Source organism: Pseudochaenichthys georgianus, chromosome 15 (genome assembly GCF_902827115.2).
Source record: "Pseudochaenichthys georgianus chromosome 15, fPseGeo1.2, whole genome shotgun sequence".
Taxonomy (NCBI): Eukaryota; Metazoa; Chordata; class Actinopteri; order Perciformes; family Channichthyidae; genus Pseudochaenichthys; species Pseudochaenichthys georgianus.
This window is the reverse complement of record NC_047517.1, coordinates 29,210,728-29,236,910: the sequence shown is the minus strand read 5'-3', so window position 1 is coordinate 29,236,910 and position 26,183 is coordinate 29,210,728. Positions and strand designations below refer to the sequence as shown.

General features: G+C 42.6%; 1 protein-coding gene across 1 annotated transcript in view; it reads right to left on the bottom strand.

Annotated features, from left to right (window-relative positions):
- The window catches only part of LOC117459309 (carbohydrate sulfotransferase 15-like), a 37,606-nt gene that overhangs the window by 1,160 nt on the left and 10,263 nt on the right, over positions 1 to 26,183 (bottom strand). The window contains exons 4-5 of the mRNA XM_034100063.2: positions 1,477 to 1,614; positions 115 to 271 (exon numbers count right to left, since the gene is read on the bottom strand). Coding sequence (XP_033955954.1) covers positions 115 to 271; positions 1,477 to 1,614 — 295 coding nt within the window. The remainder of the gene's footprint in view (positions 1 to 114; positions 272 to 1,476; positions 1,615 to 26,183) is intronic.

Here is a 26,183-nt window from a genome sequence, read left to right as displayed (position 1 = left end):
TTTACTGGACGGACAAAAGGTGTTATGATTTAAAACAAATATCCTCTGAAAGAAAATCTTTTAGAAGGAATCCAAAATGGAAAATCTGAAGACCGATGGATTTCTCCACAGCACCTTTCTACTGGATCTCTAAGGATGATGATGATCTTGGCCCCAGGCTGGACTGTGTGGATGAAGTCCTGGGTCAGGAAGGGGGGCTTGGCCCCCTCCCTCCCTGAGGAAAGGTACCTCCAGGCATGGTTGTCCCACATCGTGGAAGCACTGGCTTCACCTGTGAGGACATTGGCAGTCTAAGCATCACCTCGGGTCAAAAACAGTTCATTTAAAATGCAAGAAGGGCTGACATTCAGGCTGAATACATTAAAAGTTGAGATTGAATGTTGAACACATGAGGGTAATAAATTGACTAAGATTTGGGAGCCGGGCCAGGCCTCAGATAACCTGCTAATCTACTTATACAGACACCCTTTTCCTTCCCCTCATCCATTTTCCTTACTACCTCATCTCTACCCTCATCCCTTTATCCCTCCCTACCTCTCTTGGAGCCTTCATCCCTCCATCCTTCATAAATTCATCCCTCGATTCCTACATCCGTTCACTTTAAAATAAATATTGTTGAGGTCCTTGCAAGTGAAGCCTTACTTTTCTGAAAAAACGATGCCCTTCAAATGAACGCATAAAATGATTTGTGACCGGGCAGTTGCACCTTTTAGATTTATTTCAATGAATTAAATGTATTATCAGTACCAATACAAATACATAAGACAGTTTGATTTACTTCAGAAACCAAGGCAAAAAGCCCATTTTTAAAGAACACCTACAAAACTAAGTTAACATAACAGATTGACCCTCATAAAATCAATACTACTCTACTCTGAAAAAAAGTCATTGTTAATTTAGGGGTATTATCTAGTGTCTCTCGGGGCCAGGCCCAGAGTTTGTGTGAAGCTCATTTATAATCACAGATGCATGAAGACTGAATAAAGGTTGTTGTGGAAGAAACGGGTGTTTGAAATTCCTAGACCACAGAATATCTTTAATATCGTGTGCGTCACTGAAGTGCTCCTGTGGTCAGAGACACTTATGAAAGATCCACTGAAAAATATCATGCCAATAAAGGGAAGGAAAACAAGAGACACCTGTGATTTGAATCATGGTCAGAATCCAAGTGTTCGGCAGTTCAAATGTCCTCAGAAGAAATAAATGAAGACTTTAAAGGTTATTCCATCCGCACAATGGACAGTAATAACACACACACACACACACACACACACACACACACACACACACACACACACACACACACACACACACACACACACACACACACACACACACACACACACACACACACACACACACACACACACACACACACACACACACACACACACACACACACACACACACACACACACACACACACACACACACACACACACACACACACACACACACACACACACACACACACACCTGTTATTAGTGTGCGGTGGTCTCCAGATGAATTTCCACTGATTCCTTCTTGGATGTTTTGGGCAGCCAAGTCAAACAGATCCAGGTAATCTTCCACAGGAAAACTTTCCTGGACGCCATCTTTTAAACGAATATGACCTGAACCCCAAACAACACCAACATAAAAAGTGTTATTATGCACACTTTTATAGACATCAAAGCATTTTACTACATTTCGCAAAATGATTACATGTACAAACAATTAATATTCAACCACTGCATACAGGAAATGTTCTTTGAATAATAATATTTCCTGTATGCAATATTAGAATAGAGACAAATAACAGTAACTCAAATTAAAAGCTCTCTAAAGGGAATACAATGTTTGCAGATTGGTATTATGAAGCATGGCAGTGCAGTTTATCTGTGTTTTCTCATAGTATTGATTTAGAACAGGGGTGCCCAACCTTTTATGAACCGAGAGCTACTTTTAAAGTTGCCAGTCTGCCGAGATCTACCAGTCCAAATAGAGAGGCGTAGCCATTACTGACAGCCTACTGCCAGGTAAATACACACTTCTACTTGTATAAAACTGACCTTTGTACGATTAATACTTCATAAAATACTGCAGATCCTTTATCTTATCTCTTTCTAATCTACACACATACAAGTATTTAACTGAAGTTACACAACAGTGTTGTTGATACAGAGTTGGAGTTTATTCACACGTCACATACTACAGTGAGTAATGTTTTAAAGAAACATTGAACAGTGCTGCCACATGTGACACAGGAAAAAAGAAAAGACTCTGAACCCTTTCTTTGCCATTTATATAAAAATAGTGTTGCTACAAAAGTATAAATTAGGCTTACTAATAAGACAACTCAGATCTGAAGCTACACAGGAATCTGCTGTGCAATAAAAAAGAAAAAAATAATAGAATCAAACCATTTTTTTGTTGCATTTTATTAGAGTATAAAAAGAAATGCCTTTAAAATAAGATGCAAGCAACACTAGTTTCTTAACCTGAATTGATAATAGACTATAATCAATTTAAGTTTGCATTCTTATACCATTTTGTACAATAATTATAATGAATAAGTTCAAACTTACAGCTGATTAATAACGGTATCTAACTTGAGTTTTTATTATATCAAAAACCGGCTGTTGAAATGCTACTGTTATTTGTACTGTCCCCAAAAAGCGCGTCGGCAGCCTCCAGGAAAGCTTCTTTCACAACTTTGCCGTATTTGAAAGACTTCATGACACGATAAGATGCTAGCAGCCTTGCTCTTGTTGTTGGGCCTGGTGAAAATTGACTGCTGTGCATTTAGCTGTCCTTTCAGGTCCCTCACCTTTTGGGAGCGTAGGGCAGAATTAGGAGGGAATTCTGTCTCGTAGCGTTTGTGCACTGTTTTGAAATGCCGCTCCTAAATTACCCTTCTTCGATAAAGCCACGCTCGCATTGCAGATGAGACAGATGGACTTTGAATTGGAATAGATACAAAAATAATCATCCTCCCACTCGGAGTGAAAATTATATATTTTGGACTTTTTTGCTTCTGCCATAATTGCGGTCTTGTGTGTGTGCGGACTGTTGACACGGACAACGTCAGCGAACTAGTACACTGCCCACAGCCCACTGCCCACCTGCCACGCCCCGACACATGGGGTCACGCCGGCCAATCACAAAGCTTGGATGCGTTCAAGTGCATTATTCTGGCACAGGAAGATTATGTTATAGGACATAATAAAACAGAATATTGTGGTTCTATTTTTAAACACATCTCGTGATCGACTGGGAATCTCCCGGCGATCGACCGGTCGACTGGTTGGGCACCCCTGATTTAGAATATACAGTTATACATTTGGTTCTCTTTCTTTTCTTTTGATTATGGATTCTGAATCAAGATGTAATGCTTTGAACCGTCGGGTTACGTAGTGTAACCCTTTGTTATATTAGCACAGGCGGAGCCCTCTACTGGACTCTATGGGTACTATCTTACCCCGCAAGCATTCTCCCACTGAGACTTCTATAGACGTAGCCGGCCCTGGGCGGGCCTACCTGAATGCACGTGCATCACACCGTATAAAAGGAGGCCTCGCCTCCTGACTATCATCCTACACCTCTCTTCAGCGAGCGGAATAGGACAGACAGTGCCCCGAGTAGAGCGCTCCGCCTGTGCTAATATACAAGGGTTACACTACGTAACCCGACTTTATATCTCTCACAGGCTCCGCCCTCTACTGGAATCTATGGGTACAGTGGGTGGAGCCGCGATGTATACGCGCACTGTCGTCCAACAATATTCCAACCTACTGCCCCTGACCGGCTATTATGGTCAGCAGCTGCTGCCCCACCTTCTCCTTTAACCCGGTTGTAACCGAAGAGAAATCTGGGCTGTGGCTGACAGAGCACACCCTGCTGCGCTTACCTCGCAAAAAGTGTGCTCAAAAAACAGTGCCGGGGGACCCCCCCACCCTGGATGGGGAGAGCCCCCTCGGCCCCGAAAGGGCTTACTACACGCCTGCCTCCACGGCCCGTCCACACAGCGGCGTGCGTTGACGCTTCACCATTCACTTTAAATGGGGTGACGTCACTTTTAGCCGAAATGCATCGTGGGAAGCGACGCGGGGCTGCAAAAGTTGAGCAATGTTCAACTTTTGACGCCTCGGCAGAAGCGTCAACCAATCGAATCATATGCTCAAGCTCTAGCCAATCAAACCGCTGCTTGTGTGTCAGGGGCGGGAGATTCATGTGATTGGTTGTTGGTCGAGTTTCAGACACGCCCGCCGGCAAGCGTCAGCGCACGCCGCTGTGTGGACGGGCCGTCACACCGTTGAATAACGGCTCGTACACACTACAGGCGTCAAAAAAGGCTTCCAACGCTTCGCCCATTCATTTGAATGGGGTGACGTAGGATATTTTCAAAATTCGCCGAACTGCATTGTGGGTAGCATGGCAAGGCGTTGCAAGCCTCGCGAGCGTCTATCGGCGTCAAAAGTTCAACAATGTTCAACTTTTGAGGCTCGAGGCTTGCTCGAAGCTGGCGTCAGCCAATCAAATCCCATTTTTGAATTCCCGTCATTACAAGCACTAGCCAATCAAACCGCGTGTATGCAGGTCTCGACTATTTTCCTAATGTCAGAAAATGGAGGACAAATTAATCATTTCCGTGGCAAATGTCCCAGTCTTGTATGACTGTACTCTGTTCACCTACCGGGACCTAAACCGGAGGAACCAAGCATGGCGGGAGGTGGCAGAGACAGTTGGTGAAACTGGTAGGTTTTCAACTGTTTGGAGAGTTTATATCCAGTTTACTTCGTTTTAGCATTGAACAGACAGCTAGCAATGTAGCATAATAACATATTGTGGTGATCACCTTCGATGCATCGCCTCCGACTCCCATATCTCTCGGCACTACAATATCATATATATTAATAAAAAAATATTATAATAAGTATAAGCATAATATATAACATAACATATAATACATGCACAGCTATCAAGCATAGGCAGTATATTTAGCCAGCTAGTAATGTAGCATAACATATAATATATATTAATAAAAAAATATTATATATAATATAAGTATAAGCATAATATATAATATAACATATAATACATGCAGAGGGTGTCGTTTTTCTCATACTGATATTCTGAACAATCTGTGTTGTTGTATTTGCTGTAAAGTGTCTCTACTGTAGGCTAATTTTATTATATGTACAGCACTTTGGCTCCACCAGACATCGTTTACACACCAACATACCACAGACACACAGCAACATACCACAGACACACAATTACACCACAGGCAGACACACACACACACACATCACAGACATACCACAGACACACAATTACACCACAGGCAGACACACACACCGCAGACACACACACACAATTACACCACAGGCAGACACACACACACACACACACACACACACACACACACACACACACACACACCAACATATTACAGACACACAATTACACCACACACACACACACACACACACACACACACACACACACACACACACACACACACACACACACACACACACACACACACACACACACACACACACACACACACAGGGGAGCAATACTGCGTTTACCTAGCTATCTTAATTAATGTTATCCATCTGAACTAAATCACAGACTTCATTCATCCATTGCATGCATTCTCTCTCTTTATATACAGAGTCATATTAAATAAGTAGAAATACACAAAACGTACCGTAGGCAGATGGCGAGTCGCTCGGCGGGTCCGATTGACAAACGCAAACGGGTGTCTGCCTTTGAAATCAGTGGACCGACTTTTCCGAGCAACTCGTCGAACGCGTCTTTGCTCATCCTGCTGAAACAGTACACCATCGAGACATTGAATAAACCAACGCTACCGTTGCTACAAAACCGGCATCCATTTTGGCAATAGTGAAGAAGAGCCGGGCTTTTTTTTGCTATGCCGGGGGCGGGCGGGAGATTCCTGATTGGTTGTTGGTCGCCTTGGGCGAGAGAAAGCGCCAAGCCTCGGACACGCCCAGCTTCAAGCTTTTCTGATGCCTGTAGTGTGTACGGGCCGTAAGGCTGCCGACGCAGCCACAGCCCGTGTGGAGTGCGCACGAACCCCCGTGGGGCAGGCTCTTCCTGCCTGTCCGTAGGCATGTGCAATGCACTCGCAGAGCCAGCCTGCCAGGCGTTTCTTGGACAGAGCTTTCCCGATCACACCGCCCCCCACACACACGAACAGCTGTTCGGTGGGTCTAAGGGCAACCGTGCGCTCCACATAATATGCTAGCGCACGCACCGGGCAGAGGAGGTGAAGTCTAGCCGCCCTGGCCCCCCCATGGGTAGGGTGACCAGATGTCCCGCTTTGCGCGGGACTGCACAGCATTTTCACGACTTTTGGTGCGTCCCGCAAATTGAGACGATGTCCCGCATATTTCATTTTGATTGGCTAAAACGCTTTTCTTTAAAATCAGATTCATCCAATGGCTGTTGAGAAAGCAGAGAAGGCTATCATCAGGGAGCTGTGTTTGCTGTCAATCAAACTGTAACACACGGCGGGTGCTGGTCAAGTGTTAACCAATGAGAGTAACTCACTCACACACAGGGGTGGACTGGCCATCTGGCATACCGGGCATTTTCCCGGTGGGCCGACGTGCCTTTTGGGCCGACACGTCATTTCTTTTTTTTTTCTGAAGTCCCGGCCCATAAGACAGGTATATTGGCCCTCTGTTTAAATGTTTTTAGTAATTGACACTGGGCCGGCCCAATCAAATCTTTAATCACCTCCCCCTTTGGGCCGCTCGGTGTGCATCATTAAATCACGCCCCCAGGAGGTGAGCCGGCCGTTGAAGCCAAACTTCCTTTTTTTTCGAGAAAAAAAAAAGTTCGAGTTAGAAATGGCGAAGGCGAAGGCCAAGCGAAAAGGGAGAGCAGAACAATTGCGGGCAAGAAAAAAGCAGGCCCTTCGTGCTGATGCTGCCGCTTGTGTCAAAATAACCGACATGTTTAGTACAGGTGCAGGTCCATCTTCTTCTAACCCGTGGCCGATATTGGTGGTGAGGAAGATGATGAGAGGGAGAGAGATCAGCGCGAGTGGGGAGAGCGAGGAGAACTGGCGGTAAGCAGAAGCTAAGAAAATTAGGAAAATATTATTATTAAGGTTATGATACTCTGTAGTTCTGGAACCCATTAATATCCCTTTGATGAAGCACTAATAAGACAAATATTATAAGAGAAACACACGTTAGCCTCCAAGCTAGTAAGCTGGCTTTTTTAGGTTTTCCCTGGCAAGTTAAAATATAGCTTAATGGGACTCTGATACGTTGTCTCATTGAAAGTTAACCAACATTCATGAACAATTACTGGCAGCTTGTTTTGTTTAGTGTATTTACTTATTTGGTTATAAGGGCAACAGTGGTCTTTTGGGACCTGAAGAAAATGTTTATAGTCAGCTTTTTGTGGCAGGTTTGATTGACAATATATAGAATGAATAATATAGAAATAGATAAAAAAATGGAGGCACACATGTAGTTTTGACCATTAACTGTGTGGTATTGTTATGTCAATGCCTATTTGTATGGACCTCTATCAGGGAATCTATTCATTCTGTATCATTGTGTTGAGCCAGGTAGCATCCCCAGAGGAGGAGAGTGAGGAGAGCAAAGAGCAGTAGGACATAGATTACTTTGCCCGCCCCGAGCCATCTATGTTACAGATGTTTTTACAACATACCAGAAATCCAGTTGTGCAGACGGTATTCACCTGTAAAGATGGCACCAGCAGAAAGTGGCGTCATATTGCAAGGGACGTCATATGTTGTTTTGTTTTGTATGTCTGGCATTTGGGAAGAGGACTGACACTGGCACATTTATAACTGGAATGTCAGATTGGAGGCACGCACACCAGCGTACAGAGGAGCACAAAAAGAGCATTACACATTCAACCTGTGCTGAAGCTTTTTTCTTACGGTGCTCTAAAGCAGACATCGAAAGCATGTTTGCTGGCAGTCAGATGTCTGCTCATAGGGAACAAGTCCGAAAGAGACGTCAGGTTTTGGAGCGTGTGGTGGATGTGGTGAAAGTGCAGGCAGGTGGAGAATGAGGGAGCATATATGCTAGCTGACAACACCGTGGACCACGGTAACTTTTTGGAGCTCATCCTTTTATTAGGAAAGTATGATGTCTGGTTAAAAGAGCATCTGGATGATTGCGTAGAGAAGAGCAAGAAATTGCACCAATCCAGTGGAACAAAAGGTAGAGGGTCTCTCATCCCCCTACTCTCCAAAACTACTGTTAACTCCATCATAGAAACTGTTCGTAGTCTAATCAAAGAAAGTATCTCCAGTGATGTCCAGAAGGCCGGAATGTCTTCTGTTCAGCTGGACACAACACAAGACATAACTTCTCAGGATCAGTGTTCAGTAATCTTAAAATATGTCAATGAGACTGTGCAAGAGAGGCTTGTGGCTTTAGTGAAGTGCCACGCATCCACCGGACAATACTTCAAGCATCTGAAACTGGACAAGGGCATGTGTGTATAGGTAATGCAACGGATGGAGCATCCAATATGAAAGGCCGGTACAAAGGATTTTCTGCACTGATGACCTCCCAGTCACCCACTCATGTCCATGTGTGGTGCTATGCTCATGTTCTTAATCTTGTCCTGGCTGAAACTACCCAAAATGTCATCGAATGTGGAACACTTTTCAACCTAATCAATGACATAGCAGTGTTTATCAGGGAGTCATATCAGAGCGTCAATCTGTGGGAGAAACAAGCCCAAGAAAAGATGCCGTTGACTCATCCTGTAGACTCATCTGGTCCTATCTCTATCGTGTTGTCATAGAAAGGGGAGGCAGGGCACTATAGGGTCCCCCCCCCTTAAATTAACTAGAAGTCATCATTTAAGGGGTTATTTTTAAAACTTTTCTTCTGGGGGGTGGGCATACCCCCCCAGACATTACATTACATTGCATTTAGCTGAGGATTTTATCCAAAGCGACTTACAATAAGTGCGTTCCACCAGGAAGACACAACCTTGAAGAAAACAGAATCATAAAGTACATCAGGTTTCATAGAGCCAAACATTTCAAGTGCTACTCAACTGGCTTTAGATAAGCCAGTCCTTTAGTATATAAGTGCTTTGTTAACAATTCTATCGCTCGAAGTGGAGTCGAAAGAGATGAATTTTCAGTCTGGAAGATGTGTAAGCTTTCTGCTGTCCTGATTTCAATGGGGAGCTCATTCCACCATTTTGGAGCCAGGATAGCAAACCCACGTGTTTTTGCTGATGGGAACTTGGTTTGGCCTACCTGCCTGTCAGCCTTCCATCTGTGCACAAACTTATCTTGTGCCCTCATTGGTCATGTGCGCGTTCGTGTGTGTTGGAGGAGTGGCTCTGTAAGGAAGTCTGAAGTTGGTGCATCATGGCATGTGGCTCATTAAAAAATAAGTACAGCTATTGTCTCCCTCTTGTATAACTGGTGCCCCACCTGCAGCAGGTAATGCAGGGTTGCCAACTCTCACGCATCTAGCGTATGACACACGCTTTCACTCTCAATCTCACGCTCTCACGCTGCCCAAACTATTCTCAAGCCAAAAACAAGATGAACCGGTGATCGTCTTTTGTTGGTTATTTACAATGTTGAGTTGACAGCTGCTCAAGTTGTTGATCCGCTCCCTCCCCGCCTCCACCACCATCAGACTAGTGCTCGGACTCAGACTAGATTAGTGCTCGGTCACTGTTCGCTTTGTGAGAGGGTTTGAAGGTCTAATTTCTAATGATTGATAGTTACACATACTTGTTGTATGTATTAGTTTAGTTTGCCCCTGGTACGTAAAAAGGATAATAATAATAGCGTTTTTTTTAATTATACTGAGTTATTCTTCTTGTCAATAACCGCTACTATTTGTTTGTTTTATGGATTTGGGCCGGCTGGGTCTAAATGCCAGGGCCGATTTGCTGTCCCAGTCCAGCCCTGCTCACACACCCCCCCCCACCCCGCCAAACAACAACAACGAACGCAGGCGACGCAGCAGGTTATGGAAAATGGAGGAAACTGAAACTACAGCTAAGAAGAAAAGAAGATGCACATACAACAAAGACTGGGAAGACACTTACCCGTGGGTGCAGCCAGTGCAGGGCGACTCTCAGAGAGTTTTGCAATCTTTGCAAGAGTAATTTTTAAATTTCACATGGCGGTGAATACGACGTCAAAAGACACAGAGAATGCGATTCTCACAAGAAACGTGTCGCTCAAAAAGAGACATCCCACTATATGGAGACAATCCTACTCAAACCAAAAAATGATGGCCACTCAGACAAGGTAACAGCAGCAGAAATAACCAGTGTTTACCATATAGTGCAACACTCCCATTCATACCGGTCAAATGACTGGTAACAAGCTAGCGCCGACCATTTTTCCAGACTCTGAGATAGTAAAGAAAATGTCATATGGTCGTACAAAAGCAGCGTCCATAATAACAGATGTGCTTGCCCCAGCCTCTGTGGAGAGTTGTTTGACTGAGTCAAAGACACCAGTGGTTCTGTGTGTGGGGGCCCACCTTCTGTTGCTGTGATGGACAAAACTGAAAGCTATTTTATTTGATGTATTATGTTTCTGTTCCCTCCTGGCCAGTGTTGGTTTTATTTTATCTATTAATTTATGTTGTGCCTACTTGTACAGGTAATACTGACTAGTTGAATTAAGAAGATGCATTTCTAAACACTTGAAGTGAATAATGCCTGCTGCCTTAGTTTACTTTTCTTTATTAAAAAACTGCATTTTGACTTCACTTTCTGCTCAGTTGTTATATATTTGTTACGTTTTTTTTCTTCCGGGGGTTGGGGGGTGCTGTTGAGAGGGTGTCCCACATTGTCCCACACAACCATACTCCTTGTCCCACATTTGGTTTGTTGGGATCTGGTCACCCTACCCATGGGGGGGAGACTAAAACCCCCTAACTGAATAGCCCTCGACCTGAACGCACTCCTTAGCTTTTTGGGCACAAAGGAGGGGTTCGGTCTGAGTGTCGCGCCGCTCCGGTCACCCCGAATCAGTAAACAACTTGGGTGTACCGACAGTCGACAGAGCAGTTAACTCGGACACCCTTTTGGCTGACGTTAATAGGCAAGAAGCAAAGCTGTTTTCCACGACAATGCTTTCAGAGAGGAGAGCTCCAGAGGCTCAAATGGCCCCTAGCAATTCTGAATAAAGCCAAATACCTAATTAATCAAGCTTCTTTGTTTATGCTGTACTGCTCCTTCATACTTCCATACATGATGTATTGTGTGGACGTTTGGGGGAACACATATAAAACAAATACACATCCTATCATCATCCTGCAAAAAAGAGCCATACGAGTTATACATAACACTACCTACAGAGAACCAACAAATAAATTGTTCATCAAACTAAAAACACTAAAACTACAAGACCTGGTATAAAACTATTCAAATTATGTTCAAAGCCGCAAATCAACAATTACCTCATAATATCCAGGGACTTTTCACACAGAGAGAAAGCATACATGTTGAGACAGAGAGGAAACTGCATTTTCAAAAAACCACCCGTACGAACAAATGCCAAACTTCATTGCATCTCTCATCAAAAGGTGTTAGTCTGTGGAATAACTGTAACGATGCACTGAAATATTGTACAAGTCTATCTAAAATGAAAGTATTATTTAGGAGTCTAATCATTAATGGTTATGAACAGGACCTGTAAAATCCCATTTGTTGTTATTTCTTGTAATTGTAAAAAGTAATTTCTTTCTGATTGTTTTGTAAAAAAAGATTAACAAGACAAACATGTCGCTGATGACGATGACCTAATGTTTTATAAGAAAAATATATGTTAGAGGGGGTAGGACCTGAAAATTATTATTATTTTTATTTATTTTTTTGGTACTTTGTTATAATTATTAATCTGAGTGAAAAAAAGAAAAAAGGAGAATATATATATATATATTATTGTTATATATATTTTTTGTTTCTGACATGTTCAATAAATTGACTAAACTAAAAAAAAAACTCGAGCACTAGGGGCAGGTCCCACTGTGGGGTGGAGGCGTGCACTACTGGGTGCAGCCTCCTGAACCCCTTTAAAGGAATGGTATGCTCATGACACTCATTTTTAAATAATTATGATCCGATTAAACAGACCAGTCTCTGCCAGTCTCTCTCTCTTTTTTTAATCCGATGACATTATCAGTGATTTTAAACTGATTATATGCGTCTTTGGGTTCAGAAAAGCGCTATATAAAATTGATATATTATTATTATTATTATATACCGAAATAACATCAACACTGTGGGCGCCGCCATTTTCCGGACGTGACGTAAACCATGCGGTTTTCGAAGACACGTTGATCTCCATGTTATTTACTGTAGTTTCTCTCTTCAAATATGCCTCACTGTATCGCGAAATATTGCCACAATTCTGATAGGAACAATCCACGGAATGCTCGGTTCCATCTGTTGCCAAAAGGTAAGCATAAGAAGTACATTCGGAGGCAGTGGCTAGCGAAATGTGGCCGGCCCGAACCGAAAGATTCACAGGCTCATGTATGCAGCGAACATTTCAAATTTCCGGACGACTACTCTGAGAGTTGTGGAAATTGATGTGAGATATTGTACCAAAGAAGTGTGATACATGTGAAATGGCAGAAAGTCTTGTTGCAATTTCCAGACATTAAAAGAGGTCTGTTGAGTTCCCTGGTAATTATCAAATAGTAGCAGTTAAGTGAATACTGTTCAAGCAATACCTGTGTTTGTGTTTTATAGTGATTTCTCTGTTTTTATCCTTTCATAAATGTGAGGACTAAAATGGCGAGAGACAAAGGGCTGTAAAATAAGTTTTATTGCAGTGGGGGATGTGGAGGTATGCAACACAGGGTGAGTGGTGTGGGGAGAGGATATTCTGTTTTAGATCTCTGGCAGGCCAGGTTTTAAGGAAATCTATGTATCTTGAATAAGTATATGTGTGAGTTTATACATTCCTGTGTGTTAATAGTTGAAGGAACTAAAGGTACATTTTTCCTCTCCAATATAGAGAGGTTTTTTATAGATTTCTGAAACAATGTTCCCTTTTTCTTAGAAATAGATGAGCACAATAGTTTTTTCTTTGACTTTTTACCTGTTTATCAAAAGAGTGTTTTAAGCTATTTGTGAAGAAGGAAGATGCAGAATTAATGGTGATTTCCGTTTGGAGTGTAAATCTTATCCCTGATAATGTTTTCTGGGTTAAACCATCGATAGGCTTTACAAATGGGGAGGGGGAGGTACCTCCTGCAGGCCTTCCCAACACCTGTGGCTTTCAAAGCTGCCAGGCGCTGATTTCCCTGTGAGATAGCGTTTTGGTATCTCCCCAATGAAACGCCACCCCTTCTTTGTATTAGGGAAATGTTTTTCTGGTTGTTGGGTCTCTCTTCATGCGCTGACAAGACGACAGGATGTCCGCAGTGTGTGAATAAGGGCGGGAGTACTCCCCACGTTGCTTATATGATTCTTTGAATTGTATAGTAATGTATTATATTATATCGTATTGCATTATTACTACTTTGTTTAATTAAAACGGAGTATTGTTTAACTGGTATCCTGGTGTCTTCTAATTCCTTCCCTGTTATGATTTCAAGCAGGACTCGTCAAAACAACACGCGGTGAGGAGTTGGGTTGTAAAAACTCAGACCTCGCAACAAGTGGTGACCCGACGTTAGCGAGTGGGAGTTCACAGGGAGTCACATCAGGAGCCAGCGGACGAAGCAGTCCAGGGGGGCACCTCGAAATACTTCTGACAACTAAAAACAGAGCTCTATACAAAAACACAGGTAAGCACGGATACCCGTTACACTCAAAATCTGTGATTTGGATATATTCAAATTTTTTTAGAGTTGTCAGGAATATTTCTATATTTATGTCATAGACTTTATGATAAAATAATGCAATGCATATATTAGTATAGGTAGGTAACGACGGACTACTGATCTTATAAGATAGTGTAATGCATACATTAGCATAGATAGGTAACGACGGACTATAAATGTAATATAATTATGCAATACATATAGAATAAAGTAGGTAACTATGGACTACTCATGATGATAAAGCAAAGGTTAAGGACCTAGGGGATATGCTACACGTGAAGCGACGAGAAATGTAAGAAGATGGTGCAGGGCCCCGTTGGTTTTTACAGAAATCAAGTCGGCAATTTCAGTCGGGGAAGTCCAGTGGGTTTCATAAGAAATGATATCCATCCAGGGCGAAACTGAATAATACTTCTTCAGCCTCATAGGACGCTGGAGTGTATTATATGTAATAAATCCAAGAGGAGATACGCAAATTTCAAAAAGTCATTTTGAAACGAACGGAATCTCGTTCTCTTGTTCTGTGGGGTTATTAATCTAAGAAGCTAAACGTGACGATAAAGGATTCTGTTGACCTGGGTTTCGGCTCCATGAGGATGTCACATAGCTGAAAAGCTGTGTCGAAGCGCATTCTAAGGTCGCATTATCTGTTGAAATAAACATCGCACCAAAAAAGCTCGATAGACTGTACGGGGAATACTTTTATGTGAATAACTACTAATAAGATAAGGGAGAAAAGTCAGATAAAGAATTGCGAAGTCAAGCTGGCTGGAGGCGTGGGTTTGAGAAAGCCCCCACTTCACAGCTTTCCTCTGAAAAAGGAGGGAATAACATTGAAGATTAATAGATCAATGTGTCGTAGATATTTAAATAAATAAGAAACATTGCATTGTGAATTTCGTGGTATTTGTCATTTACTGAGAAGTTTACTTATATTTCAAAGGCATTTATTGCATACAGTAACGTTGAGGGAAAGTAATAATACTGTTTGCTGAGTATATGAAGCAGGTTAAAGTTTGATTCAAATTGAACATAATAGTGGATTATTCCACCTAGTGTTTTTATAATATCATTAGTAGACATTAATTGTGTTTGTAAGTTTATGAAGAAAGAGTAGAAAGTAAACGGGAGGTTGTTATGAGTTTGTCAGTCAGAATGAATCTGTTAAATGGTTACGCATGACAGAGGTGTTGCACAAACACACCGGTGATTGATGAGAGGAAACTTGAGCCAGCAGCTGCAGGGCACAGGGAGTAAAAGAGTAAGACAAGTAGATGTTTTGAAGAGTTCAGAGAGAGTAAAACTTTCTAAATAATGTCATATTGTTTTGTGAGTAAACATGAAATAAAAATATATTTACTAGATATAACAACAACAGGCTTAACTAGGTTGACAGAAAACTGCTATTAACCAGTTTCAGCAGCTACTGTCATATCTGTGTTCTAAAGAGAACATATGTTGCATTTACAATTCATATTAAGGAAGTCCACAATTGATACCATTAAAGACCTTTTTTGGTTTCAAATTAAAGAAGATTTTAAAGATGAAGTAAGCAGGACTTCAACTAGACAAAAGAGATTTTACAATGTGGTTTTACTACTTTTAATGGAGTAAAGAATCTGGGTAGACTACTGCCATTGATTTGTTTTAACATTCACATGTTTCAGCATTCCTGACCATATAGACACTCAGCCGTTTTATTTTGTAACCCTTTGGGGGAGAGATTTAAATTGAGTTTATCTCCAGTTGCTGATTTATTGTGATTTACAGCGGCACTGGAAAGTTGTGCGCCACCTTTGGGTTGTACTCTGAATCAGTGTGTTGGTGAAGAGTTGTTCACTACAGAAACAGGAGAACTGTGCAAAGAACGCATCTGAGAAGGGTTTGACATTTTGCGTGTACGTCGTTGCCAAGGCAACAGTGGTGGGAAGAGGAACAGCAGTTTTTGGGGATTCCTGCTGTGCAGAGGACAACGTGTGTCTGCGGATTGTAGCACATTGATCCAGAGGTGCCTTCCCCCTCAGGACATCCCAGTGCAAGAGTTTCATTGATCCTATTGACTACAGCTGCAGAGGACAACGCATTACTGACTGTTCACATTGTGACAAGATCTTGAGACAGACTGGTCTCAGACGGTTCAGACTCTGAGGAAATTATGCGATGATTTGACAGCATAACTGTGCAAGAGTTTTCCAGAGGGTGGTGTACAACAATAACATTAGTGTTTGAGAAGGGAGGCTGATTGTTTAAACGATGGTCTGGAATGCTGAAAAGATTAAAGTTTAATATTCTTGGTTGACAAACAAGACATCTGATTATTAGGTCACACATAATAATTTAGACATATAAACTAACTATGAGTAAAGGGATTAATGGATTTCATATCCTAGGGAGGGTTAGTTAGGTTGCGAATACTTCGCAGGGTATTTGCTAATGTATTTTGAAGAACAAATAACAAGGACACAAGTCCAATTTTGTTTTGTTTTTAGATTAAATTGTCCGTTACCAAAACTGTTCACCTTGTGTCTAGATTTGGACTTTGAGGGTAAGGGAGTATTTAGGCTTATTTTTATACATCTGACATTTTAAAATATGTTGGCTGTTCACCAGATAGACATTGGTTAAGAACTTTTCTGAAGATTGAATATGTGTTCCATTTCTACATATTCCTATTTAAAAAGTAATTTTAGAGTAAAGAGGGCTGATGCTGAAATGGGAAATAATGTGGGGCCTTCAATCACCCATTAGAAGGGTGCATATTATTGACGACCAATAGGGAGGAGGGGTCACTCGACCCACCCTGCAGTGGTTTTAAAATCTTACTTGCAGCTTCACAGGAAGCGCACGGCACCAGATTATGAGTTTAGAGGACTAGCGGCACCACCTCCTAATGGACATTCATTTAGTTAGTAATTAACTGACATTTAGAGATGTTAAAAAGTAAAAACATACCTACCATGAGGGATGATTCCTAAGTTCAGCTACAAACCATTGATGAAATTACTTCTGTTTTTAGGTCCTTGATAAAGGAAGGTGTGATTGTTACATGTTCAGGACACCCAGGGTTCCACGCACTGTTAAAGAGGGTAACATTGTTCTTTAAGTGCACCAGAATTGAAGATAAATTAATAGAATGAGTTATGGAATACATAGCAGAGCTTTACAGATCCTAGTAATGTTTTGACACAAGATAATAGTGATGTACACAACTTTCTGAATTACATCTATTAGACGTGTTGATATTGATTAGGTGTAAATGAATTGCAGTAATAGTAGTAGTACAATAAGGAAGTCACATTTTTTGGCTAACACTTTTCAGGGAATTTGGGAAACAGCTGTTCCAATGAAAAGTTAGAGATATCTTGAACATTATAGTTGGAATTGTGAATTAATAAATGATGGCGCTCCATATATACAGATTTTTATAGACGGAGGATGCTGGCCTGTGCTGGAACATCTCTGCAGAGCACGACAAATGGCCAAAAAGACTGAGACCAACTGACCTTTGACCCTGACCGACAGGGTAACTTGGGAAGGCACTGTCAATGACTGACTCTGAGGTGTACCTGATCAAACCTGACTTTATAACCTGACAGTGTGAGTGAGAGTGTATGTCTGCATCTGATCAGTGCAACTGCATGATTTAAAACGATGACTAATCAAGCATGTTTTGGACTAACACATTATTTTTGTGTGATAATAATGTGTGAAATGAGAGGTTTCCTAACATTGCACAAAAGGGGAAACCGTTTCTGACCTACTTGATATTTCACTCCCACAGGAGGTGGCTGTTTGCAGAATGTGAAACTCAAACTATGACATTTGAAGATTCTGTTTCTTTTAGGACTGAATGATGGAGAGAAACACTCTCAAGTGTTTACTGTGGAAATGATGGATGTACATTTGGGAAAAATGTTTGGTATTGTCTTATAATCCATTAAGACCTGAAGGTTTTCTTCCCATGCAGGATTTTGTTTACACATGAGATAATGTGTAAAAAAGGGGGAGTGTAAACTTCACAATGTACATTTTTTTCTCATTTAGGGACTTAAAGGAACCTGCTGCTCCAACTCCATTGTTCAATCTGACCATTGATTGACAGTTTTAGAATTGACCTGCTCCATATCTGGGGATAAGAGGCTGTTTGATGGATGTTGACATGTCTCTAATATTGATTGAGTTATAGCAGGTAACACAGATAAAGAATCAGTGGCCAAGGGGCTACCAGAGAGATGTAAGTCCAGAATGGAATACTGAAGAAGCTGACCTGTGAGTAATGTGTCAACTAGGACGAGGACGAGTATGGAGACTCAGCAGACAAGGACGCAGTTTTTTGACATTTTTTGGTCTCCCTCTCATTCTGCCATAAGAAATTGCTATGAAGGACTGTTTCCAAATGTTTAAAGGGCTCTAGATATAATGTTGAGAGGAGCGACAATAGTTATGTTTCAAGTGCCTTGTGTAAGTTGCACTCTTTTATAAGAGTGCAAAAGAGGGAATTGTGGAAATTGATGTGAGATATTGTACCAAAGAAGTGTGATACATGTGAAATGGCAGAAAGTCTTGTTGCAATTTCCAGACATTAAAAGAGGTCTGTTGAGTTCCCTGGTAATTATCAAATAGTAGCAGTTAAGTGAATACTGTTCAAGCAATACCTGTGTTTGTGTTTTATAGTGATTTCTCTGTTTTTATCCTTTCATAAATGTGAGGACTAAAATGGCGAGAGACAAAGGGCTGTAAAATAAGTTTTATTGCAGTGGGGGATGTGGAGGTATGCAACACAGGGTGAGTGGTGTGGGGAGAGGATATTTTGTTTTAGATCTCTGGCAGGCCAGGTTTTAAGGAAATCTATGTATCTTGAATAAGTATATGTGTGAGTTTATACATTCCTGTGTGTTAATAGTTGAAGGAACAAAAGGTACATTTTTCCTCTCCAATATAGAGAGGTTTTTTATAAATTTCTGAAACAATGTTCCCTTTTTCTTAGAAATAGATGAGCACAATAGTTTTTTCTTTGACTTTTTACCTGTTTATCAAAAGAGTGTTTTAAGCTATTTGTGAAGAAGGAAGATGCAGAATTAATGGTGATTTCCGTTTGGAGTGTAAAGATTATCCCTGATAATGTTTTCTGGGTTAAACCATCGATAGGCTTTACAAATGGGGAGGGGGAGGTACCTCGTGCAGGCCTTCCCAACACCTGTGGCTTTCAAAGCTGCCAGGCGCTGATTTCCCTGTGAGATAGCGTTTTGGTATCTCCCCAATGAAACGCCACCCCTTCTTTGTATTAGGGAAATGTTTTTCTGGTTGTTGGGTCTCTCTTCATGCGCTGACAAGACGACAGGATGTCCGCCGTGTGTGAATAGGGCGGGAGTACTCCCCACGTTGCTTATATGATTCTTTGAATTGTATAGTAATGTATTATATTATATCGTATTGCATTATTACTACTTTGTTTAATTAAAACGGATTATTGTTTAACTGGTATCCTGGTGTCTTCTAATTCCTTCCCTGTTATGATTTCAAGCAGGACTCGTCAAAACAACACGCGGTGAGGAGTTGGGTTGTAAAAACTCAGACCTCGCAACAGAGTATGATAAAACATAACATGGGATTTATGGAACAACCATTACTTAATGGAGATGCAGTACCATCGGTCTTTCTGGTGTCATCACCGACCAGGACACCAGTTCGGCCAGTTGAGAAATCGCCCTCTGCAAGTGTGAAGCGACGGAGGAGCAGAAGTAGTGCTCGGAGTAAGAATAAGGTATGTTATAGCGCATTTCCATTGCAGCGGCTAGCCCCGTTTTAACGTCCTTTAGTGTCCAGGCCAGGACAGTTTTTGGTGGCCTTTCCATATAGCGTAGTACCGGCTAGTGTGTATTTTACCCCAGTTTTTTCCGGCCCCATAAAATCGTGATTCTATGGCCAGGGACAACGAAGCTGAGTATGCTAAACTAGAGAGGGAATCGCTAGCAAGGGTGGTACTACATGCATACATATAGTATCTTATATCATCTTCCCATTATACACACATGCATTTCCAAACATTTGGACTACCTATGTTGCAAATGTATTATCTTTTCAATTTACACACGGCATCTATTGCACGTCTGTCCGTCCTGGGAGAGGGATCCCTCCTCTGTTGCTCTCCCTGAGGTTTCTCCCATGTTCCCTTTAAACTGGGGGTTTTCTTCGGAAGTTTTTCCTTGTACGATGTGAGGGTCTTAGGACAGAGGGTGTCGTATTGTCATAAAAAGAGCTATAAAATCATTATTTACCGGGGAATATCGCTGATTTTTTCAGGGTATGGTTTAAACATAACGTTTCACTAAATACTGAAGCTTTGATTAATTATCTAATGAGTGGACCATTCCTTTAAAAACCGCGACATCAGTGGTTGACTAAAGGCTGACCTGCCGCCAAATCCCTCATGGCAGGACAAGATGGCTGCTGCATACACCTTCACTGTTGAATGCGCAAGCCCTCTGTCCACCAATAACTGTAAGAAGGATAAAATAGAGCAGGGATGGGCAAATGGCGGCCCGCGGGTCAATTTAGAAAACAAGGTAATTAAAAAAAAAAAATTATATATTTTTTTAATTGAAAAAAATAATAATATTTTTTTTGTAACTTATATTACTGATATGTGATTTCGTTCGGCAGCCAAATACCGCGAAATAATCTGTGACGTGTTTGTGTGTATTGTGTTTGTTTCCCGGGGGAAACTCACAAGAAACACCGGCTGTTGTTATGCCTGCTGTGACGTTAAATTACTCCGTTCTCTGCTTGTAATTATGCCGTTACAAGCTTCAAAGTTCTATTTATCATGAATTTGAATTTGGCAAAACGAGTTTAATATTCTAAAAGTCAAGACTGTATTTATTTGAAATCAGATGAAAACAAACTCTAACGAACCCCGAAAAACTAGTTTTTTTACACAAATCCACTTTTATTTTGAAATCAGCCGTTGGTTGCGACTTCCGACTGATTTCGATAGAGCGGGTAACATATGAACACGGCCCTATGTGGATGTCAGCATGAGCAAGAGAAAGATATTTGAGGAAAATCGTGTTTTCCAAGAAAAGTGGGAGAACGAGTATCTTTTCACTGAATTCAGGGGTAAACCACAATGTTTAATATGTTTGCAGACCGTTGCTGTCATGAAAGTAAGCAACTTGAGCCGCCACTACAACACTGTGCACAAGGACAAATATGACAAGTACACCGGGGCTGCCAGAGCAGCGATCCTAGCGGACCTGAAAGGGAAAGTACAAAAACAACAGTGCTTTTTCACCCAAGTCACAAGTGTCCAAGAATCAAGTCTGAAAGCATCATATGCTGTCTCACTCCAGCTTGCCAAAGCAAAGAAGCCACTATCAGAAGGAGAGTTGGTGAAAACATGCGCGATTGAGATGGCTAACGCCTTTGGAAATGAGAAAATGGCTAAACATTTTGAAACTGTGTCCCTCTCCCGACGCACAGTGACTCGCAGGATTTTTGACATTCAAAGTCATGTGGAGGGAAAGCTGAAACAAATCATGTCTGACTGTTCATACTTTTTGTTAGCGTTAGATGAGAGTACAGACGTTACCGATGTTAGCCAGCTACTGGTGTACGCAAGATCAATAAATGCGTCATTTGATGTACACGAGGAACTATTAAAACTTGTACCACTGCACGGCACAACAAAGGGATCGGACATTTTCGAGGCAGTGAAGGGTGTTGTCAGCGAATATGGTGGATTTGACAAGCTATCTGCCGTTGTTACTGATGGGACTCCATTAATGCAAGGAAGGCGCACTGGCTTCGCTGGACTTCTCCGTCAAAGTGGTGTGGATTGCCCGATACTGCACTGCATCATCATACACCAGGAAGCCCTCTGTGCAAAGAATCTGAACTTCACACATGTCATGGATGTGGTAACAAAAGTTACCAATCTGATTCGGGGGGGGAACAGGTCTCTAAATCATCGGAAATTCACAGCCTTTCTAGAGGAGGTGGATGCTGCCTACGGTGATTTACAGCTGCACACAGACATCAGGTGGATGAGCCGTGGTAAATGCCTGGAGAGGTTTTACGCACTGCGGCTCGAAATTCCCGTGTTTTTGGAGAACAGCCTTACTGCGGATACAAGTGCGTACTGTAACACATTGAGGGATCCACACTTTCTCTGTGACATGGCCTTTCTCACTGATATAAGTGGAAATCTCAATTGCTTGAATGTCCGGTTGCAAGGCAAAGATCAGACCGTGTCCGACCTTTTTGGTCATGTGAATAGTTTTCAGATGAAACTCAGCCTGTTCAGAGATAACCTTGCGTCAGATCCCCCGAATTTGACACACTTCCCCGCATGTGGAGAGCTGCGCAATGACATCCCCGAATTGGCCGAATGTGAGATGACGATCCACCGTTACAGAGAAGCCCTTAAAATGTTGCAGGATCAATTCAACAATCGCTTTCAGGATTTCCACGACATGCGAGGCACAATCCAGCTTTTCACTGACCCCATCTCAGCGGTTGTGAATGACCAGCCACCTGAACTACAAATGGAACTGTGCGAACTACAAGGGGACTTATTTTTCCAAATGAAACGGAATGAGAGGGGAGTGTCGTTTTGGAGACTGTTGCCCGAGATTTGCTTCCCTCTCTTGAGAGATTTTGCGCTTAAACAGGCCAGCATGTTCGGGAGCACATACATATGTGAGAGCAACTTCTCCATGATGAATCACATCAAATCAAAAGAGAGAAACAGACTGTCAGACGAAACGCTGTTTCATCTGATGCAGCTTGGATGCACTGGCATCGATGTTGACATTCCCCTTATTGTGCGTCAGCAGAGACAGGCTACAAGTCTCTTAAATTCCAGTTAGACAACTAATGTCTGGGTTAGTGTTCATGTTTATGTCATGTTAGAGCAGGGTTTATTCTCGCCCGCCGCTTCCAGAGGCCCCAGGTGTGCGGCTGGGCTGAGCAGCTGTGAGCGCAGCTTTCTGCTGTGGATGAGAGGGGGGGGGCAGATCTGAGAGGAGGGGGGGGTCTGACTTCATGTTTATGTCATGTTACTGTTTAATCTTAATGCACACTTTCCAATAGTTTAAAAGTTGTATTCCACTGTTAAATAACCTGTTCAATACAAACATGCCACTTGTAAAAATTAAACAACATTTCTGTGAACTGATGTTTGTTTAGTGGCTTATTAGAGGATGTTCCCTTAAAGATAGAAACATATCAATGAAAATGTCAAACTTAGTATATGTGTTAATAATTACATACAATACGTGGAATTTGTGTTTTTGTGTGTTCCAATTGAATCTGCGGCCCCCTGGTGGCCAGTACATACATTATTTGGCCCCCACCATCCCTGAAATAGAGCCTAACTCACAAGATAGGGGCTCTATTCCCCGCTTCTCACACCATCGCTGGAATCCTAGCCACTTTGGCCTGTAACAGGCTGTGGTGGATCCAGCTCTAGCTGCCTGGATAGACTGAATAACGCTGTCAGACAATCCACCCTGTCTCAGCCTGTCCCTCTCAGGAGCCAAGCCTGGAGAGGACGGCCGAGAGTGGGTAACGCCCCGATTGCACCTGCCTCTTGAGACATCGCCCCCCAGAACTGGAGAACCGCCCAGGGCTGGCCCACCTTCATCTGTGTCATCTCTGAGTACCACGGCGCCCAAAGCGGTCCGGAGCCACTAGGATGACTGACAGACGTTCTCGCCTCACTCTCCTCAGGAGGGGGAGAATGAGACGCAGCGGTGGAAAGGCGTAGAGCAGCTTCCTTGGCCATGGCTCGTGTGCAAACGCCTTCACCCCCAAGGGTGGGTCGTCGCTCCGAGCCACGGAGAATCACAGGGCACAGTGGCTGTTTCGCCGGCTGGCGAACAGATCCACTTCCGCTCTCCCGAACTGGGCCCAGATCTGCTTCACCACCTTCGGGTGAAGCACCCACTCTTCCGCTTGCTGAAGAGAAAAGGATGATAGTCAGGAGGCGAGGCCCCCTTTTATACGGTGTGATACGCGCGCATTCAGGTAAGCCCGCCCAGGGCCGGCTACGTCTATAGAAGTCTCAGTGGGAGAATGCTTGCGGGGTAAGATAGTACCCATAGAGTCCAGTAGAGGGCGGAGCCTGTGAGAGATATAACACAGAGTTTTTTTAAATAAATTGTCTAATGAAACAGCATCCTAACAGGCACAAACCTGATTGAATACCAAAACAGTTGCTTCTTTTATTCAATTAATGTACTTTACAGTGTATGTTACGCTTATCTTTCTTACAGTGCAGACGCTTTTCTGCTTGCTCCTGCCTCTGCTTACTTTTTATGCTGATTTTCCTATTCTTATTCTCCGAAAACTTCAGCAGCGGCTCCTGGACATCAACTTATCACTGGGACAGTTCATCTTCGTAAATAGACGGAGGGTTTCAGCCATATTTCAACATTTTTACGACGACCTCAGTCTTACAGTAGCGTGGCCTAGCAACAGCTAAAGCCTGGTAGGCTACTGCATGCTATTTAGCTTAAGCTAGTTGGTAGTAAAATGCCTCTGTTCTCTACAGATGACTTCCAGAAACTTATACAGAAGATGGCTGTGTTGGAAATGAAAATGCAACGGTTGGAAGTTAACGTGGAAGTGAATGGACTATGTCGTGGGAATGACACCACTTTACCAGTGTTGCAAAAATAATGGAGAAGGGTATGCTAACTCACAGCTAGTTAGCAGCTACAAGGATTCCAAGGAACAGGAGGGCTGTGTACTGGGTAATAAATCTACAAGTGGTAGTCCTCCCTGGAACTCTCTGGGTGCAAAGCCTAAGAGTAAATCATTTCCATGGGATTTGGGAGGACGGATAACAGGCAGAGCCCAGCGCTCTGAAATCTGTGATGCGACCGGCTGGCCTGCATTGTTATCACCCAGGAAGAGCGCCTCTTCAACCCCTATTCATACTAGGAAACAGCCGTGGACAGCTGCTAAAGGGAGAATTACAAACAATTCTCCTAAACCACCAAGTGTGCCAATCCAGAACAGATACGCTCCGCTGACCGATAACCGGAGATCTCTTTCTGATGACCTGGATAACCTGTCCTCTTCACACAGCAGGGTAAGGACCAATAGCTACTCCAAAAGTAAAAAGCTAGAGGGAAAGCTAACAACTGGGCCTGAAACTCTGATTGTGGGTGACTATGCTGTAAGAGATGTAAAAGGTCTGTGTAGTAAGAACAACACCAAAGTGTTTTCCCAAGGATGTAGTCTCTGACTTGGCTGAGAAGATCCTGCATATTGGGGCTGAACATCCGACTGTGAAGAATGTGGTACTACACATTGGAACAAATTATGTTGTGAAACAAGAGTCAGAAGTGCTGAAAGAAGACTTTAAATGTTTGTTGGAAACTGTCAGCTCTGTAAATGCGGAGGTGTTCATCAGTGGCCCTCTACCGCCAGTCAGAAGAGGAGTGGAGAGATTCATCAGATTGTTTGCACTGAACACCTGGCTTTCAACTGCCTGTACTGACCATTCTGTCCATTTTATTGAGCATTTTAACTTTTTCTGGGATCGCAGACATCTTTTCAAGGCAAATGGAGTTTGCCTGAACAAGTCAGGAGTGAAATTGTTTATCTCTAACATATTCAACTGCCTGCGTCATCAATCTGTTCCCTCTGCCAATGACAAGCGGCAAGAGGAATCAAAACAGGAGAAAGACACAACACATCGCGCCCCCCCCCTGTCAACGCCTTTGATACTCCGTTCACCCTTTCACCCTCGCCCACCCTCCTGGAGATCGTTGAACACATGAAGGAGATACAGAGGGTTGGCACCGATTCCTTCCTGGAGTTCAATAACCAAACTAAGGAGATACGCAGGGCTGGCAGCATGTCCTTTACCCCCGCTCCTCAACGACGCCCACCAAAATCACCGCAGAGACGTGCACCATCTCCCCCGTCTTCATCAAGAAAGCATCTGCAGTCTCCGAAGCTTGATAAGGATGTGTGTGTACAAAATGCAACAAACTCTTACTGATATGTGCTGGGTCCAGGCTCAAGGGCGTATGGCACTCTCAACTCTTTCCAGGACATGCCAGGGCCCTGCCTGCCAGTAGCTTTGCCGATATCTGTGTTGATAGGTAATAGATTAAGAGCGGTGAATCAGCTTAGAAACAGGAAGTGCTCAAACGTTTGTGTGAGTTTATCAAATTTAGCAGTGATTCCATGTCAGCCACAGCTTGTCACAAAAAATCTTACTTATAGTGTATCTAACAAACTTAAACTAGCCTTATTAAATGTCAGGTCTTTGGCAGGAAAAACATTTTTAATCAATGATTTTATCTCTGAGCACAATCTTGATTTTATGTTTT